Genomic DNA, 17,130 nt, shown 5'->3' with positions numbered 1-17,130 from the left:
TTCTTTCCCAGCACGTCTCACTGTCAAACTGGTCAAAAGGGAATCCATGCTAATAGTCCTTCTCCATATTTCACAAAACAGACTAAGCTCGTGGTGCTTTTAATATTTTACATGCAGAAAATAACATCTCCCACATGGGGAGCAACACTGCCATTCTCACATACTGGGCTTCATTTCAGAGTACCATCTATTCATTTGAAAATTAATAAGACCAGTCCTCACTGCCTATCTCTGTTCATTCTGCTGCAGCCATTTTTTTTTTACCCACAACAAACAACAGATATGTTTAGGGGAAAATTTGGTCTCCAAGTGCTTGCCTTCAACTCCTGCTACAACCCAGCACAGGGCAAAACCTGTGGAGTGTAAATGATCTGATTTTTTGGTTTTTTTTGAAGGGTGCTCTAAAGACATCCATTGTCGGGGGAGGAAAGGAAACCCTGTTTCATGGAATTAAATAATTTACACATCAGGTTTCAGCTTCATACAGGGAAAATGCCAGCTCACTGTGGAACCGGCCGAGAATGCCTTAATCAAGTGACACTCCCACTGATTTCAACCAGAGCTTTCTTTCCATAAGGAATGATGGACTGGTGTTAAATTGTACTATAAATCACCTTGAAATCACCAGCAGGTTACTTAAGAGGCACAGTTATTAGAGAGAATTTACCCAAAAAATGGCTAACACTGTTAACATTTTTTTTTTTCTTTGGGGGGGGAAGAAGTTCTAACTGATGTGATGCTGAGATTATGAAAAATAATAACCTCTTTTTATTCCAAGTACTGGCTCATAGTGCAAGACCACAGATAACTAAGCTGCCAATGTTGAAGTCTACCAGTGTCAGAAGTCCTGCAAATCCATTTATTAGGTGCCTTACCCCACTCTCAGGAAGCACCGTCATTTTCCTGGCTCAATACCTGCACTTCTGTCAGCCCCCTTAGCCAGAACCCTGCTCACTAGGATGCTCCGTGAGAATCACCAAAGGAACTCTCTGCTCAGTACAGGGCAAATGTGGTTCTTCAAAGTCCTCTGGCTTGGCCTGATAAAGGTGGAATTAATGGCCGTAACAAAAGGCAGCTCCCTGCAATGAAGGTTTGTGGCCATCCTCGATTCAGACAAACACTTTTGCATTACTCAGAGAAACTATTTTTTTCTAGATTGAATCTCAGAAACAGCTACTTTTTACTTCTGCAAATGTTTCAATAAATATTCTTCTCAGGTATCTGTGGAGAGGAAAGATCAATGATTTAAGATTGGCAGTGACTGACAGAACTGAAAGCATCAGACATCTTTTACCAATAAGCAACACAGTAGACTTCACGCACAGTAGTGCCTGAAAGCTGATTATACAAGCAAGGTGATAAGCACTTTGCTCAGCAGCTGTGAGGCACAAAGGACGCACAGTGCTCAAAATAAGAGCTATGCAGAAACACTTTCACACATACCATCTCGGTTCATCTTTACAAACAAACCTGCTGAGTCAGAAACTCTTTCTTTGATTCCAGCTACAAATCTAAATATTCTAGTAGAGGATCACCCTCCTTCATTTGATATTTATATTAGTTTAAATGTATCATTTAACTAAGAGGCCAAACGAGAATCCCCAAACAAAACCAGAACACATTTAGCCATGCTGTGCAGAAAGCATGATATTTATGTGCTTCACTCAGGAGAACCTAAACCCGTGCATTCTCAAGGTTGAGAAAACTCCTGCCATTCCACTCTCATGTGACATTTCATCCAAAGAATGCCCCTTAGGGCTAGATGCAGCATCTGCTCAGCACTCAGCATCTGCATATCCAAAAAAGACACCAGGAGGAATGTCCTGTAGGCTTACACACCAGCTTGCTGTCCCCTCTGTGAGCCAAGCTCCCAGAAACCTCAATCTATAATGCTAGAAAACAGTGAAACACCACAAAATGCTGCGACTCATTTAAACTTCTGCAAAGGGACACTCAGGGACTGTCATACTTCTGGCTATGAATAAAGTCCTGGTGGCTGAACTCAGTAAACATTCTTTTCCAAACTATTTCTCATGGCACAGGAATGAGTTGACCTTACCCAAATTTTGAGAAAAGGATTAGCCCCTTATGCTTGTTTATCTCTGATTATGATCTAATAATGTTTGGTGGGGTTTGTTTTTTTTCCCTGTTGTTTAGGACTGGGAAAAAAGAATACTTCTACCAAATCCAATATACGTTCTTCAAAATGGAAAGGGTAATAACTAGAGATGTACCAAACGGCATGTGTGTAATTTGGACAGCATTTATCTTGAAGTGCCTGCCAACTCAAAATTCTTTAGTTTATTTATCCTCCTAATTCCCAAGCTTATTCAAAGACCAGTATTTTCTAGTCAAATTATTTGGTCCTGGTTTTCCCTTTTTGAAGAATCAGCATCAATGGTACAGTAATTTTCTCATCATGTCTGGCGTGCATGGCATAATGACATGCAGGCCAGGGAAGCAAGATGAAAGAAATACAAAATTCCAAGTGAAACTCAGGACCTAACTCATTTAGGCCCTAATTAGATTGCTGCAGCGTTATTAATACTATTAAATTATCTTGCTCAGGTTTTACTCAGTCAATTGGTCTCTAAAAGAACTGTAGATGGTACACAGAAAATTAAGGTTGGCTGATGGGACTTTAATTATCCCTCACTTGGGGCCAGTCTCCCATCACTGTAGACACGTCTCCCTGATACTGAGTGGGAGAGGAAAAGGAGAGTGATGTGGTTGTGGAAGTGGGTTGCTGCAGGGGGAGGTGGCCAAGGGCTGCCGATGGCATCTACTTCTGCTCCAAAGCTGCAAGGGATGCTGGTTTGGTCTGTGCAGAACTGCACAGTGCAGCAGGTAAAGACAAAATACCCCCCCCACCCCCTCAGCAAAAGTTGAACAGAAAGATCATTCCATGGCTTTAGACTCTCAATTAATACTGGCTCTCCAATCACATCCTACCTGAAATGATGATGATACTGGTCTAGTTGAAATTCCACTGAAATTATGCAAAAAAAAAAAAAAAAAAAATCAGAGCCTTTTTTGTAATTGACCTTGCAAACCTGAGGAATTTTGTGCCTTATCCCATTTTTGCACATTAAAGCAATAATAACACAACACTTAACTTCCCCCACACTATCTCTTTCCACCTCTTTGAAAGGTTAAAAAAGGATTTGAACTGGTACCTTATTCCCTCCAGATGAGCACCTTAAATATTTAACCATAAGACATACTCCCAGCTGTGCACCTTCCAGTGCAGTGAATTTTCCTCCCCACTCCTTCCCACAAACATGGCAATGCATTCAGGAAAATTGTGGAGAGCATCCTGGTGCACTCCCCTCTTGCAGGGAACATCTGGCAGTGGGGAGATGGATTTACTCCCAGTTGAGGGGGGGACCATGCGTAAAACTCCCATGTCCTGACTGAACTCAAACCTCATGTAACGGTGATCGAGGGGAAAAGCCTCCACCACCTTTTCCAGTTGTATTTTTTGAGAGGAAAAGGGATCCAAGATCTGCTTTTACAAAGGGAGATTTAAATCTGTCCTATCCTTCACCAGCCAGCCTAAAGGACAGACATTGCAAGAATGGAATAAAGTATCTAATAATAGCTACCACTGGGAGCCAGATGCTCAGATGCTACTTTTAATGGTCAAAAAACCATCCTCCACCCCATTAATGGTGCAATTAACAAGTAAACAAGGTTGTTTCATGGGAATCATTTAACACAGCATTTTCATATAAAATGTACATTTTCAGATTAGTGGAAGAAGAAACAAATAAAAAAGGGAAACAGAGCAAATAAAAGGCTGTTTTAAGAGCAGGCTAAAGACCCTTTGCAGCTGCTTATTTGGGGCCACTATTGCCTATCATGTGAATGATTAGCTTGAGACCCATTAAAATCCATGCTATATATCCAATATGATAGTCTTGCTGCTTGTCAATTTTCGATAGAAATCAGTATTCAGGAACTTTTAAAAACTGATTACTTGTGACCCACTCAATACATGTTCTCTGCCAGGAACCTTTATGCTTTGCTTAAATGTTGGAAACTCTAAGGACTGTTCACATTAAAAACATTTACATGCAAATTTGGTAAATAAAAATGGAGACAGATGAGCAAGATTTTGGCAGCTGTTACTAGTCACTGGACGACTGATGTGACTGGAGGATCCAGCCCATACTTGTTGAGGATCTAGTGAAATAAAATCTCAGGCAAGTATGGTTCAAAAGCCTGCAATCCTGCTTGCTACTCTGACTTCCAGGTTTTGCACATGGAAAGCATGCCTCAACCCTCTATAAACATGAGAATCTTAACAGAAACCAGAACAGTAATGAAACCTTTTTTGCTCTTTGTGCCAGGATGCCCTGTGGATTTGCACTCTCTGGAAGATTTTGATAGAAGAGCTTAACAACTAGCCCTCAGAATCCTTCACATGCTCTGCCTATGGTATGAAGCCATGGGTCCCCAGCTTCATCCGGACCTCTGGAAGAGGAATTCCAGGTATTCGCAACTCACAGACAGGAATATTAAGCAACACCTTCTACCACACCAGACAAACTGCAAGAGGGAATATGAAGTGAATAAGAAAGGAGACATCAGAAAAAAACATGACAGGGGTCTTGAAAGCTGCCTTGCTGGGCTTGCTCGATGTGAACCTCCATGCTGCCGTACACTACCTCCAGGACAAAAGATTACACTTATTTTGCAAAGGAAAAGTCAAAACTTAAATGCATTTGATCTAGAGGTAGAAATGCAATCACTATGTTGCTGATACTTCTTAGATTCTCACTATTTTTCATGCACAGCCTTGGTGTATCCTGCTTTCTACCCTTGGAGCAGTGGAGGAGTAGCTGCTTGGCAAACAGAACAGCTCTGCTGCACATATGCAGAACTTTTCTCTATGTAGCTGGGTGGACTTCTCCAAACACAAAGCACGTCTGTCATTGAAAAACATCTTCCTGTTTTAAGGTATTAAAAAAATAAATAAATAGAGTATTTTGTGCTCAATAACATGCAAACTCACATTATTACTCCTGCCCAAACCAGACAAACATGTTAAAAATGTGTAAAATATTCACCAAGTATTTCCTCTTGAGTATATTTGCTGACAAAAATACATTAGTCTTGCAAAAAAGACTTACGGAGTGATGTGCAGGAGCAAAAACATCACCTATTTTAAAAACACAGTGATTTACTTTTTGGCCTTCTATTTCTTACGATACTCTCAGAGCATAAGTCTGCCTGCCTGTAGGCTCATGGACACTAAAAAGAACAACACAAGATGAAGCAAATTTAAGTCACCAAGTCTTCTACTATGTAATTTTTTTCCATTATAGCTTTTATGAGTTCCTTACATTTCTGTTTTTTTCCTGTCTTTGAAAAGACATGTAATAGATCTTAGATATTCTCTCAGCGTGGCTTGTTTTAGCATTTATATCCCTACAAACATTTTACCTTGTGACATTCTCAGACCTCGAGGAAAATTATACCGATGCTCAGAGCTGCCAAAGGCTGATATAGCTTAATTCACTTTGCTTTGCCTAAGGTAGTACAGCTCACGCAGTATACATTACTGCCTTGGCAAAATGGGGCAGTAACAAAGAGGAAATGACATTTCACGTCTTTGAATCCAAGTCTGAGCTAGCTTTCAAAGTGAGGTGTAAGATTTAACTATTGCCTGCCTACTTTTATATAGCTAAAAGCCTATATAGAAAGCTCAACCCAGTGAATAGCCTTCCTTTTTTTAAAAACTCCACAGTTTTCATGACTTTTAAGTGTGGTAAATAACACAGACGAAAGGGGCCCACACTGGTCTGTGTCTTCTCTTTGGGGATTATTTTCTAGTTTTGCAGAGAGTGGTGACCATGCACATGTGTATTGCTCTTCTAATGGCTTTGTCACCACTACTCATACTCAACCTTAGCAAAGCCTCCTAATGCTTTATCAAAATTGCCACCCTTGCAGGATTTCTGATTCACTTCATTCAAGGCCTTGCTGCAGAACAGTTGCACAGGACTCCCACCTGGGTACCAGCTGCCACAGCACACATTCCAACTATGTGCCCATGTTACATACCCTTCAGCTTTCCATTGCATCTACGCCAGTGTTAATACAGAGAGCATCATGATACTCCCAAGATTTTCTGGTCTAATTTGGCATTACAAGCCAAATGTTTAGCATGAATGTATTGAAGGACACTTGGTGACACACAGATTCTCTGGATTATGACATGCATTACCTAACATTTTTTTTAAAGAAAGCATAAGTGCTAGCAGGATTATCTGCATTTACTGATGATTTGCGATGAGTTGTTTAACTCTCTTCTGTCATTGTGCTGCTTGATTCACGTGGTTACTGTCATGTATTCTGAGGTTGTGCCCTTATCTGAATAAAAATTATTTACAGCAGCCGTTTCTAAACCTAATGTATCAAAACCATCTGTGGTACTACAAACCAAAAAAATTGGGTTTATTCCAAGAACACTTACCAAGTCAGGCTGTAATCACAGCTTGTGAGCAGGACCTGCATGATTTCAGTCCTGCTGCCTGTTAGCATACATTTTAGAGACCTGATGGAGGACTAAGGAATTAGCATATGGTCATTCAGCGGGCCAGTGGTTTGAAAAATTCCCTTCCAGTTGGCTGAAAGTTAATTCCATAAGTTAAGATAATTAAAGGTGTTCATGTCAGTCACGGTTGACATGAGCAATGAAAGATTGCTGAATCTAATGACAGAACAAAACAATGTCTATTATGACAATATACATTATAGTTATTGACATGTTGGGCATAGTAACTCACTGGCCAAAACATGTAATTGGGATGTATTTTACTAACAGCGTGATGTAATTATTTACCTTTATGTTATAACTGTACTGTGAACACAATTTGGCTGTGCTCAATATGGTGTAATGGAGGCTGAGCTCAGAAATGGCCAGCTACGGCTGTGGGCTTTGCAAACAGGCTGCAGACCTTTCTGGAAGGATTTCTCATTCAGCAGCATTTCTGCTATGAAATAAGTTCTATAAAGCCAGGCACCTGCAGCCCCACGAGTGCAACTGTTGATGTGTGTCTGATGCGGGACTGAAAAGCAGGTGGAGGAACAGCACCAGGGTCAGGGAAGCAGAAGATGCAGTGTCGGTACCAGTGCCACAGAGGAAGTTTAATTCATCTCAGTGGGGTATAAATGCCTGAGGAAGCACCCCAGATCTTTTTTATGTACCATAAAACTAGTTATTTTAGGGAGAATAACACTTCCAGAGTGCCTTGGGAAGATAAGGAATGCCATTGCATAGCTGCTAAAATAACTCATATTTTTGCAGCTATCAGAAATCGAGTTACTTTTGGATACAGCTACATCTCCGTGGAAGCCAATGCGCTGTAACATACAGCTAATGAAATCTAAGGGTTTAGCCAATTTCATTAAAAATGTAAATGGTGCTAATTTTCAACAAGTGGCTTCAGCAGCTGAAAGCTCAAAGTTCTGCATTGACATACAAAAATAAAACACGCTAATCATGCTTAATACTTAAAATCTTCATTTTAACTAGTACCCTGACCTCATCTGCTGAATTTGTTTAATGAGACTAACACCTGAATAATGCATTTCTCCTGTCAACGCATCAGCTCACAAGATTCCAGGCTCCAGGTTGTAAGAGAGATGTATTATCTTTGTTCCAGATACTCATTACAGTCTGTAACAGGAATAGGAAATGACACTACAAGGGCCAATTTATGTGACAATAACTAAAATGAGAAATGAAATGGATACCAATTTTTGTCTATCTTGATCTAATATTTGAACCATGATTCTGAGCTGCAAGCCAACCGAAATCTTCAGGATTATATATTGCTAAGGTGCATGGATAGACATTCATCCACATATACACATGTAAAGGCATGTAATCACACACCTTTTTATGCATATTTGCAAATAGGAGGGTTGTGATTATACATTACAGGCATAAAGCAGCTGGAATCGATAATGCTATCAATAACTGTACTTAGAGTTACACAGAACTGCACTAAGGTGAAATCATTTAAGATGGAATATTTCTAGCTTGGCAGATGCCAAATATCTCCTTCTACATTTCTGATAAATACATCAAAATACATTATTTTAAAAACATCTGAACAACTGTATGGTGATTCTGGTGAAATTCTCTCATCCCTTGCTATTTGAAGCATAAACTTACAGTTGGCCAGGTAAGTGTCCTTTTGTTCTCCTTCGGACAGAAACTGGGGAAATCCCTGTCAAATTCATATCAAATTTGTATCTGCTTCAGCATCTGCTCTGAACGTGCAATACTTTAAAGAAAAAAAATACCAAAACAAACAAAAAACCAAAACAAAGCCAAAACCCAACAATAAAACCAAAACCCAATGAACAGCAATAAATTTGAACACATTAATTAAGAAAAATACTGTCTGTTGGCAGGATATTCCTAAGCATAAATCTTCACTGAGTAGCTGTTTGGATCAAATTGCCATCCTGAATGTTTCCTCCCAAAAGTCAGGTACCTATAGCTTTCTTCCCATAAGGTAAGAGATTTAATTATTCTTTTCATTAACTTGCTATTCATAACATTTATCTCCAAACTCTTTAAGAGAGATGTTTATGTGTCGTAGTTTAACCCCAACCAGACAACTTGTTCACCCACTCCCCCCCTCTTCTTGCCCTTCCCCTACTCCAGGAGGGACGGAGAGGAGAATCAGAAAGAACGCAACTGCCACGGGTTTAGATAAGAACAGTTTAGTAACTAAGGTATAACACAAATCACTGCTGCTACCACCAATAATAGTAATAATAAAGAAAATAACAAGGGAAGAGAAATACAGTATCCCATCACCAGGCGACCGATAACTTGCCCCCCCCCAGCCTGACCAAGCACCGACCGATACCTCCTCCAACCCTGCAGGCCCCTTAGCCCTTCCGGGCCATTCTCCCAGTTCCCTCCTGGGCATGACGTGCTGTGGTATGGAATACATCTTTGGTCAGTTTGGGTCAGGTGTCCTGTCTCTGCTTCCTCCCGGCTTCCCTTCCTCCCTGGCAGAGCATGAGGCTCACAAAGTCCTTGGCCAAACCAAAACATCATTTTTATCAGCTTTGTTCCCAGCCCGAAAGTCAAAACACAGCACTGCACCAGCTACCAAGAAAGAGAAAAATGACTGCTACTGCTAAACCCAGGACATTATGGTAGGCAAATAGATTAGTCTGAGACCAAACAGTTTCAGTAGGTGTTGAGGTCTGCAGGACCTATGTAAATTGCATAGATAGTTACAAACATCTTTCATATCTTTATATTCATGGGCAATCGCAGCATGGAAGTTGTAATATTCTCTTTGCCAATGACTTGCTGTGTGACAGCCCCTGCCTGTGTCAGGGTCGCAATGGCTCCCTGTCCTCTGTAGGGTGAAAGCTGGCCTCAAGCTATGTGCACTTACTTGCTCCAAGACTAGACTTTGAGGTACAGGAATGTTACTTGCTTTAAAGCAAGACATTTTTCCCCTCCTTTTTTCATGCTCCTCTAAAATACTGGTCCAAACCTACAGTGAAGAAAACAACATAATACAGCTATTTCCCCAAGGAGGAGGGAGTTACTAATAAGTACACAGCAATTTCCTTTGCGACGTGTAACATGAGCCAAGATTTATAAGGGGAGTTAGAGCTACATAACTGTGTGTTTCTGCAACCATATTGATAATTATCAATAATATTAATCTTCTAAGCACTTGTTTAGAAAGATTGCAGCAATATATCATTTATTGCTGGAGGAAATTAATAAAAGCTGAAGGAATTGCTAAGTAGCCAGCCTTCCCGACACTGCATGCAAAATGCCCCTTTTAACCGGCAGTCATGTTTCAAGCTGTACACTGCCTCATGTGACTAAACAATTTACAATTCAAGGGCACATCTATAAAACAATACAGATTTTTGTTTATCTCTGCACACAGTATGTTTAGACACCTTTAATATATATTTGTTTCTGTTTGCAAACAAATTAATTAGAAATATATTTTATCTGAAGCTTACAGTTAACTCTGTCCAATGCTTTGGAAGTGAAATGTTTTAACTAAGTGCTACTTGAAATCTCTACAGGGTAATAATGGATGGGACATCATGTTTTCCACCCATAACATCATGTTTTCCATTCACAGCCAAGGATACACCTTCTTCAACCATCCTGAAAATGTGCAGCATCGGATCTGAATCAGCACCCAGCAGTACCTTTATGAGCCATAACCCCGAGCTGGAAGAGCGCGCTTGACAAGCTGGTGATGCCGATGTAATTAAAGCAACATGATGCACCCTATGCGGACACTAATAGGCTAGAAAATACAGCATTAATTAGACAATCAAATTGAAAAAAAAACCCTGCACTAGCTTATATTAGGAAGAGATCCCTCTCTAATGGCAAATAAGTCTCCTGTAACCATTTCACTACTCACAAAGACAAGCCTGAAAGTGAAACAGGGCACCATGTCCGCCACCATGCTGCAAGTTGTGGAGGGCTGGTATGAGATGAACACTGCATCTCAGCTGGGTGCTCCACCACAACTGACACAATAAGCATGTCTCCCATGGAGAGCTTCCTTCTCAGTATTCAGTCAAGAACTCTAGTCCACCATGCAGAATCTCAGTACCCCACAATTCACTTGTTACCAATCACAGAAAGCAGTAGGAGTCCATACACAGGAGCCCAGGGAGGTATCTTCAGCCTGCTCACAGCTCTGACACATCCAAATCACAACTAAGCCACTCAAACTGAAAACTTTAAACAAGCTCAGCCCTTTAACAACCCCTAATAGCTAGTCAATATGAGACAGAAAACAGGGTAGAGACGGAAGAAAAGGCAAAAACTCTGTCTTTTCAGTCAAATGAAAGTCTGTTACTCACTTCAATGATAGCTGTATTTCTTGTCCAAATCCAGTAACAGCCCACTTAGTGGGCAGCACTTTTGCATAAATCACATTTTTAACAAAAAAATATTAACAGCAAGAGTAGCTTTACTTTTCATTTTGTGTAACTGTTGGGAATTTCTGAGTTTTGCTGTCACTCTAGAGGAACATTTAAAGAAAGCGGAACATATGTATGCTCTGTCTCTTTCTCCATCTGTCTGTACCAACTTTCTCCCTAACAATTCCTGAACTTGCTGGACAGTTTGAAACATATTTGCTACAGCAAAGATTTCTGAAGTCTGTGTCTGCAGGATTAGTAAAACTCAGTGGACAGTTAGCAGATAGGTCCACCCGACACGGAGCATCTCTCTCACCTGTCTGGTTTGTCCAGCCAGCCAACCAGTTAGCATGGGTGTAATTCAAACACAGGCTGTCACTTGCATGGCAAATGATACAGGAGTGTGGGATGGAGCAGGGAAATTATGGAGACAACTATGGGGAAGGAGTCACAGGGAACATGATGGAGAGTGCTGCTGACATATGAAGAAGACAAATCCTTGGAAAACTAAGATTCAACAGTTTCACAGGGATTGTTTATTTCTTTGACATTTCAGGGATACTTGCAAGGGTTTGGATGTGAAAACATGACAATAAATCTGGGACCTGCTGAGTTTACTCTGTATACAGAAAGAGAAGCAGTATCACCAAATTTCCCATGAGAACCTGCAGTTCCTCTAGGAGTGATCCATTTCTTTCTCCTTCACACACATCAGTTCCTCTAGGAGAGATGTATTTCTGTTTTTGTCAGGTACCTCAAAGCATTAGAAGTTGCACTCATAGAAGCCAGACAGGTATCAGAGCTCATCAGCCAGTTCCTTGCCTTCTTCTACAGCCTCCAACTGAGCAACCTCAAAGTGCTTTACAGAGACTAACAATGGCATGCATGTCAAGAAGGGAGGTATTGCTATTGGATATATATGATGCACATGGGGTAAAACAGAACATGGAGATCTAATTACCTGCCTAAAATTCAAAGTGAAACATGAGGCATGAAAGCAGAAACTGTGTCTCTTGGCCATTCTGCCTTCATGTTTAAGCCACACCATCATCCTCTATTTTCTATTGCTTAAACACATGCATTAGAGATCTAGTTATTGCTAAAGGAAACAAACAAAGCAAACAACGCCAAAAAGCAAGTTACTCTTTTGGCTTTTGAATCGTATTAAACACAGTCAAAGTAGCTCTCATAATGATGTAACTGCCTTGTAATACGAGTGTACCCTCAACACTAGCATAGTAAAATACAGTCCTGGTTTCAGATGTTAATATTACTGTGGTCAATGGTTTTACTGTCTAATTGCACTAGCTGTATCTTTGTTATTCAACATGCTCCGGGGGTTGTGATACAGGATTTCAGTAAGGATGCAGCTGGCCAAATTTTTGATCCTAACATTCAAGACAAAACATTTCAAATTGCAGGAGGACATGTACTATAAATATTGTACAAGAAATTTGCATGCAGAAGGCTGAAAAGAGGCTGACAGATCTTGACAAGATCTTCATAGGGAGGGAAAGGCATGGGGTGCTCATCCATGACCTTGTATGGGAGGTGGGTGGGCATTCTGCAATCATAACTTCACTGCAGGGAAAACAAAGCACTGCAACAGTTTTTCATGGAATACTGGCCAAGCCATTTAAAATAAGACATCTGCTCATTTCATCCTTGTTTAGCAATCTGTGAAATACAGCCAAAATTGTTACTGAATCATGCATTGGGTACTAAGAAAGCTGTGCTAGCTGCTTGACATCAGGCAAGAAAATGTCATGATTATATTGTTCTCAAGTTCACTGTAGCAAAAAGTCGTAAGATATTTTCTTGGTTATCAACCAAATTCTGATCACAGATACGGAAATGTAAATCCAGGGTGAGTCAACTGGAGTAAAGAAGACTTTTTCAGATACCAGTGTCCTAAAGGGACAGCAGAGCCTGGCTCCTGTGTGTATAGGGAGCAGACAACTGCCTTTACTTAATACTTCTGCCAGACATAAGAAAGCCAAGGTGATACAAAAATGTGGAAAAGCAATAAGCATTAAGAGAAATATACAGTCTTGGATATTTTAAGAAACAGGTTTGTAAACACATAGCAACAAAAATAAAACAATCTGATATAGCATATTTTAAGACTTGCAAATATGTTAAGAATCTCTTCAGCCTATCTAATGTCTTATGCAATAGAAAGAGAAACATGAAAAGAAGTTATTTTGTAATTTTACATGAAAAAACCTGGTAGAGCCAAGATTAATGAGACCTATGCCCCTCCTACTTCTGCCTCTCACTCCAAAGTACTGCTGTAGATCAGACCAATGACAGACTGAATGGTAGCACTACTTCCAGGGATACAGAATGGCAAAATATTCTTGCTCCTTCTTTGAATGAGAACACTGGAAAAGAAGAAAACATTTACTCACCTATGATGGTCTGCATCACTTTTCTGCACTTAATTTACCTACTGCATTTGAGATCTGGAGTGTCCCTACCATTAAGGCCTGTATCATATGGCAGAACAACTTTTCTCATTTGTAACTGAGGAAATCCAGACACACAGGTCTAAACAAGACTGCTCAAGATGACAAGTCTCAGAAAACACAGCATTACTTCAGCATTTTCTAAATCAAAATTAGCACTCTCCCCAAACATCCTTTTGTTTCCCCTCTTGTGTTAGTATTAAAGAAATAAGAATTGGGGAAATGTATCCCTAAGTGTTACCTTCACAATAAGGACTGAAGACAAACTGTAGCCTTTGGTACTTTTTTCCTGGGATGTGTTTAATAGCAGCTATTATTCTGGTTGATTGTTTTATGGAATCCTTGACTCTGCAATTATCTTTATTATTGTAAGAAAATACAAACAGGGACTATTATAGCAATACTAATCCACTGTGTGAAACTAGGACCCATAATGAATAGAAAGGAAGTTAGTGAGAGAACCTCAACTACTAATATAACCCTCTTGCCATAAGGATAAAAAGGTGAGGAAAGTGTGCTTTTTATAGAAACAATACAGCAACAGGAATACAAATCAAGCTTCATTAATTTCTCTTTAACATTTAATGGATCAGGATGTGTAGTTTACATAAAGAGGATTTACTTACTAAAACTTTTTTGCTAAAAGAACTGTAAATTGCAAGTTAATATAGTTTTCGTTAAATAGAACATCAAAAGTTGAAAAACACTGACAGAGTATAGAGCAAAATGAGCCAAAATTCTAGCAGAGCAAAAATACTGTGGTCGGTCTCAAAGACTGGACCCTTGGAAATCCAAATTATTACTTGATCTCACAAAAGACATAAAAACATTATTTCCAAGGGAAATCCAGCAGCAGAAGCAGGGAAGGGGATATAAAGCAGCAGGAATGGATGATGTTGGGAGAGGTATAACCTTGGGTGGAAGCTTTGAGGAAAAACCTGTAGCAATTGGCATTTTGCTTCAGAAATAATTTGATTTTATTCAGGCTTTGTTGCTAAAGAGCAGTCAAACTGAACTGAAAACACTGTCTTTGTGCTTAAATAACAATCTATAAGGACTAAAGCAACTGTAAGGTTAAAGAGGCACCACTTCTCCACGAATATGAGGTTCAGTCAACTTGCACGAAGTCAAGCAGGAAGCCTGAACCCAGATCTCCAAAGACCTGATACAGACCATCCTTCTATGGATAAAGACAACGCAAGAGTCTCCAGCTTTCTTATCCACCAGTTATGTTTTCTTCATCTGGAAAACATCTAAGTGTCTTGAAGGTCTCTGACCACCTGCTCTTATGCGTTTCTTTTTCTTTAGGCATCATTATAAAATGGCCATCTCACATGGATATCTTTGTTATGTGCTTAAAAGTAACACCAAAAAAGGGAGTAACTAAAAAAAAGCATTTATTTAGTTTCAGCTTTCCTAAAAGTTGGAAAACTGAAAAGCATCTGCAAATGAAAGCCCATTGGTTTCAAACTGCAAGGCATTATTGCCTCATTTTCCAAGATGGCAACTAGGGACTTCAGACACACAAAAGCAATAAAATTTGCATGATCACCTAATGTCTCTATTAGTCTGATGAGCTTTGGTACTCAGGGAACAGAGAAAAGGTTGCAGGACAAAGTAAAAGAAGATAACATACAAAAAAACTCAACACCATTATGCAGCTGTGAGGAAATATTAAAGCTCCATATTAATTTTGCAGCATTCAGAGACAATATCTGACAACAGAGAGCAAGCAAAGGATAAAACAGGACTCACGTTGAGCTGGAGGTCATCTGTCCACTGGCCAACGAGGCGGTAGCCTGGGGTACTGGTGTTGGTGGTGTGGTACTGGAAGATGTCATAGCGCCCTGGGGCATCACCATTTTTGTTGAACATCACTGGAGTGCCAGCACTGCCTAGGTGAAAGAAACAAGACAAAATCCAACCAACACCAACTCTTTACAACATCTGTTTTATTTAGTCACAATTGAGAGCTTACAGACTGGCAATGTGTTTCAGGCAAAGGTAATCCATCACCCCGCCATCTAAAAAGGGTACTTCAGAACACAGTGGCATCATCCTAGCCCTCTTCCAGACATTAATTATCACTGCCCAAACGTCCCAACTAAAAATAAAACAAAGCAGAACTAAATCAGCCTTACTTCACTCTTGCTTTGCACAAAGCAAGAAATACCAGTAGGCTTTTCTTCCTGCTCTCCACTCTCCCTCCTGTCTCTCTTTTCTCAGGGAGATCTTTAGTGAAGGTCACTCCTGTGAATGAAGCCTCTAAAGGATACCAACCCCCCACCCCAAAAAATATTCCATCTGCTTCTAAGAGATACTGCTGTCAGAAGTCAGCCCGGGTCTAGTGAGTCTTGACTAGCATCCAGAAATAGCTTCCTCCTCCACAATATGTTCTTATTCCCATAATCAGCATGCAGTTGAGATGGAAAAGAACAGACTAAGCTATAAGAAGACTGATCTTTGTGTACTTCATTATTTAGGTTCTTATGACCCTGGCACAGGCTAAGAAGTATCTCAGTCAGGAACAGTTCACGATTGGGTTCCTAAATTAACTTAATTTGCCATATACTAAGGTGAGTAACATAAGAAATGAAGCACAGGGCAAGCAACAAGGCAAGGATATCCCCCCCAAGACTTCTTTTGTGCCTGGTGCTGAGCAAAGCCAGCCAGCAGCCTGAAGGTACACCAGCAGCTGAGCAATGGGACAGATGACTCCTGATATTCAGGTGAGTTCTCACCAGAATGTCTGTATTTTATTACCATGGCATTAGATAAAAACCCTTTCTTAGATGAGAATTCAAAACAGCATTGCATGTCCTTAAATCTCAAGGTGAAAATTTTAAGGGTAACATTTATTTCAAGACATATTAAATAGGTTTCAGTAGGGTAGAGTAATATTGTGTCAAGATTGAAGATTATGACAATACTCCAGCATATCTATATTCAAAGCTTCTTCCTCTTGCACAACTTTTTTTTTCTTTTTCCCTAAAGCAATGAAAAAAATCTTTCCTGTTGTACCATTGAACTTTAAGATTATGTTTTTCTTCATGATTCCCATTCTTTATTGAATTCCAGTGGGTGAAAAGAGATTTGAAGGAGTGAATTAGCATAGTTTCCGTTCTAGCCCTGGTAAATTGTTTCCTGCCTATCCCTACGATCCTTTGAGATCAGATAAAAATTCAGTTCAAAGGCTGGTACAGAAAATCTTCCACTGAAATCTCCCCTCACTAGCTCCTTTATGAACGTTAGGCAGATACTTAATTGTCATTACAGACTAATGTAGCCAGAATACATTTAGTGAAAACACTTAGGGTGAATAAGAAGAAATGGCTGTAATTCCTAGGCTTTTCTGAAAAGTCAGCACAAATGGTAAAATGGGATTTAGCTAATCACAACTCTTAAAAGGCTATATATTATTAGTTAAGCTTGGTTTTGTCAGAGCTGACAAAAAAGTATAATTCAAAGAGTAGGAGCTCAAGTGAGGCTCCCAAAATGCAACATAGACATTTGTGGATTCCTCACATCCTGACAAAACCCTGGCATGGACATGAAAGGTCCATGCCTGCACGTCAGCAGGCAGCCTGAGAGATGATGCCATCATCATAGCCATGCCAAAGTCAACAGTCATCCATAGGCTGAGGGGAAGCAGCCAATAGCATGTCCATAGTCGCCTTCATGGGCTGACAGCAACGTTGCCCAGAAACCTCCT

The 17,130-nt window shown here is 40.0% G+C and overlaps 1 protein-coding gene across 9 annotated transcripts in view; it reads right to left on the bottom strand.

Moving 5' to 3' along the window:
* The window catches only part of GRM7 (glutamate metabotropic receptor 7), a 295,511-nt gene that overhangs the window by 76,265 nt on the left and 202,116 nt on the right, over positions 1-17,130 (bottom strand). For all 9 annotated transcript variants that reach the window (XM_061354207.1, XM_061354213.1, XM_061354214.1 and 6 more), the window contains one exon: positions 15,174-15,313. In XM_061354207.1, coding sequence (XP_061210191.1) covers positions 15,174-15,313 — 140 coding nt within the window. The remainder of the gene's footprint in view (positions 1-15,173; positions 15,314-17,130) is intronic.

Source organism: Neopsephotus bourkii, unplaced genomic scaffold (genome assembly GCF_033783945.1).
Source record: "Neopsephotus bourkii isolate Nb327-2 ecotype Australia unplaced genomic scaffold, CSIRO-AGI_Nbou_v1 NB_719, whole genome shotgun sequence".
Lineage (NCBI taxonomy): Eukaryota > Metazoa > Chordata > Aves > Psittaciformes > Psittacidae > Neopsephotus > Neopsephotus bourkii.
The sequence above is the reverse complement of the archived record's forward strand: the minus strand, read 5'-3'. Positions and strand labels throughout refer to the sequence as shown.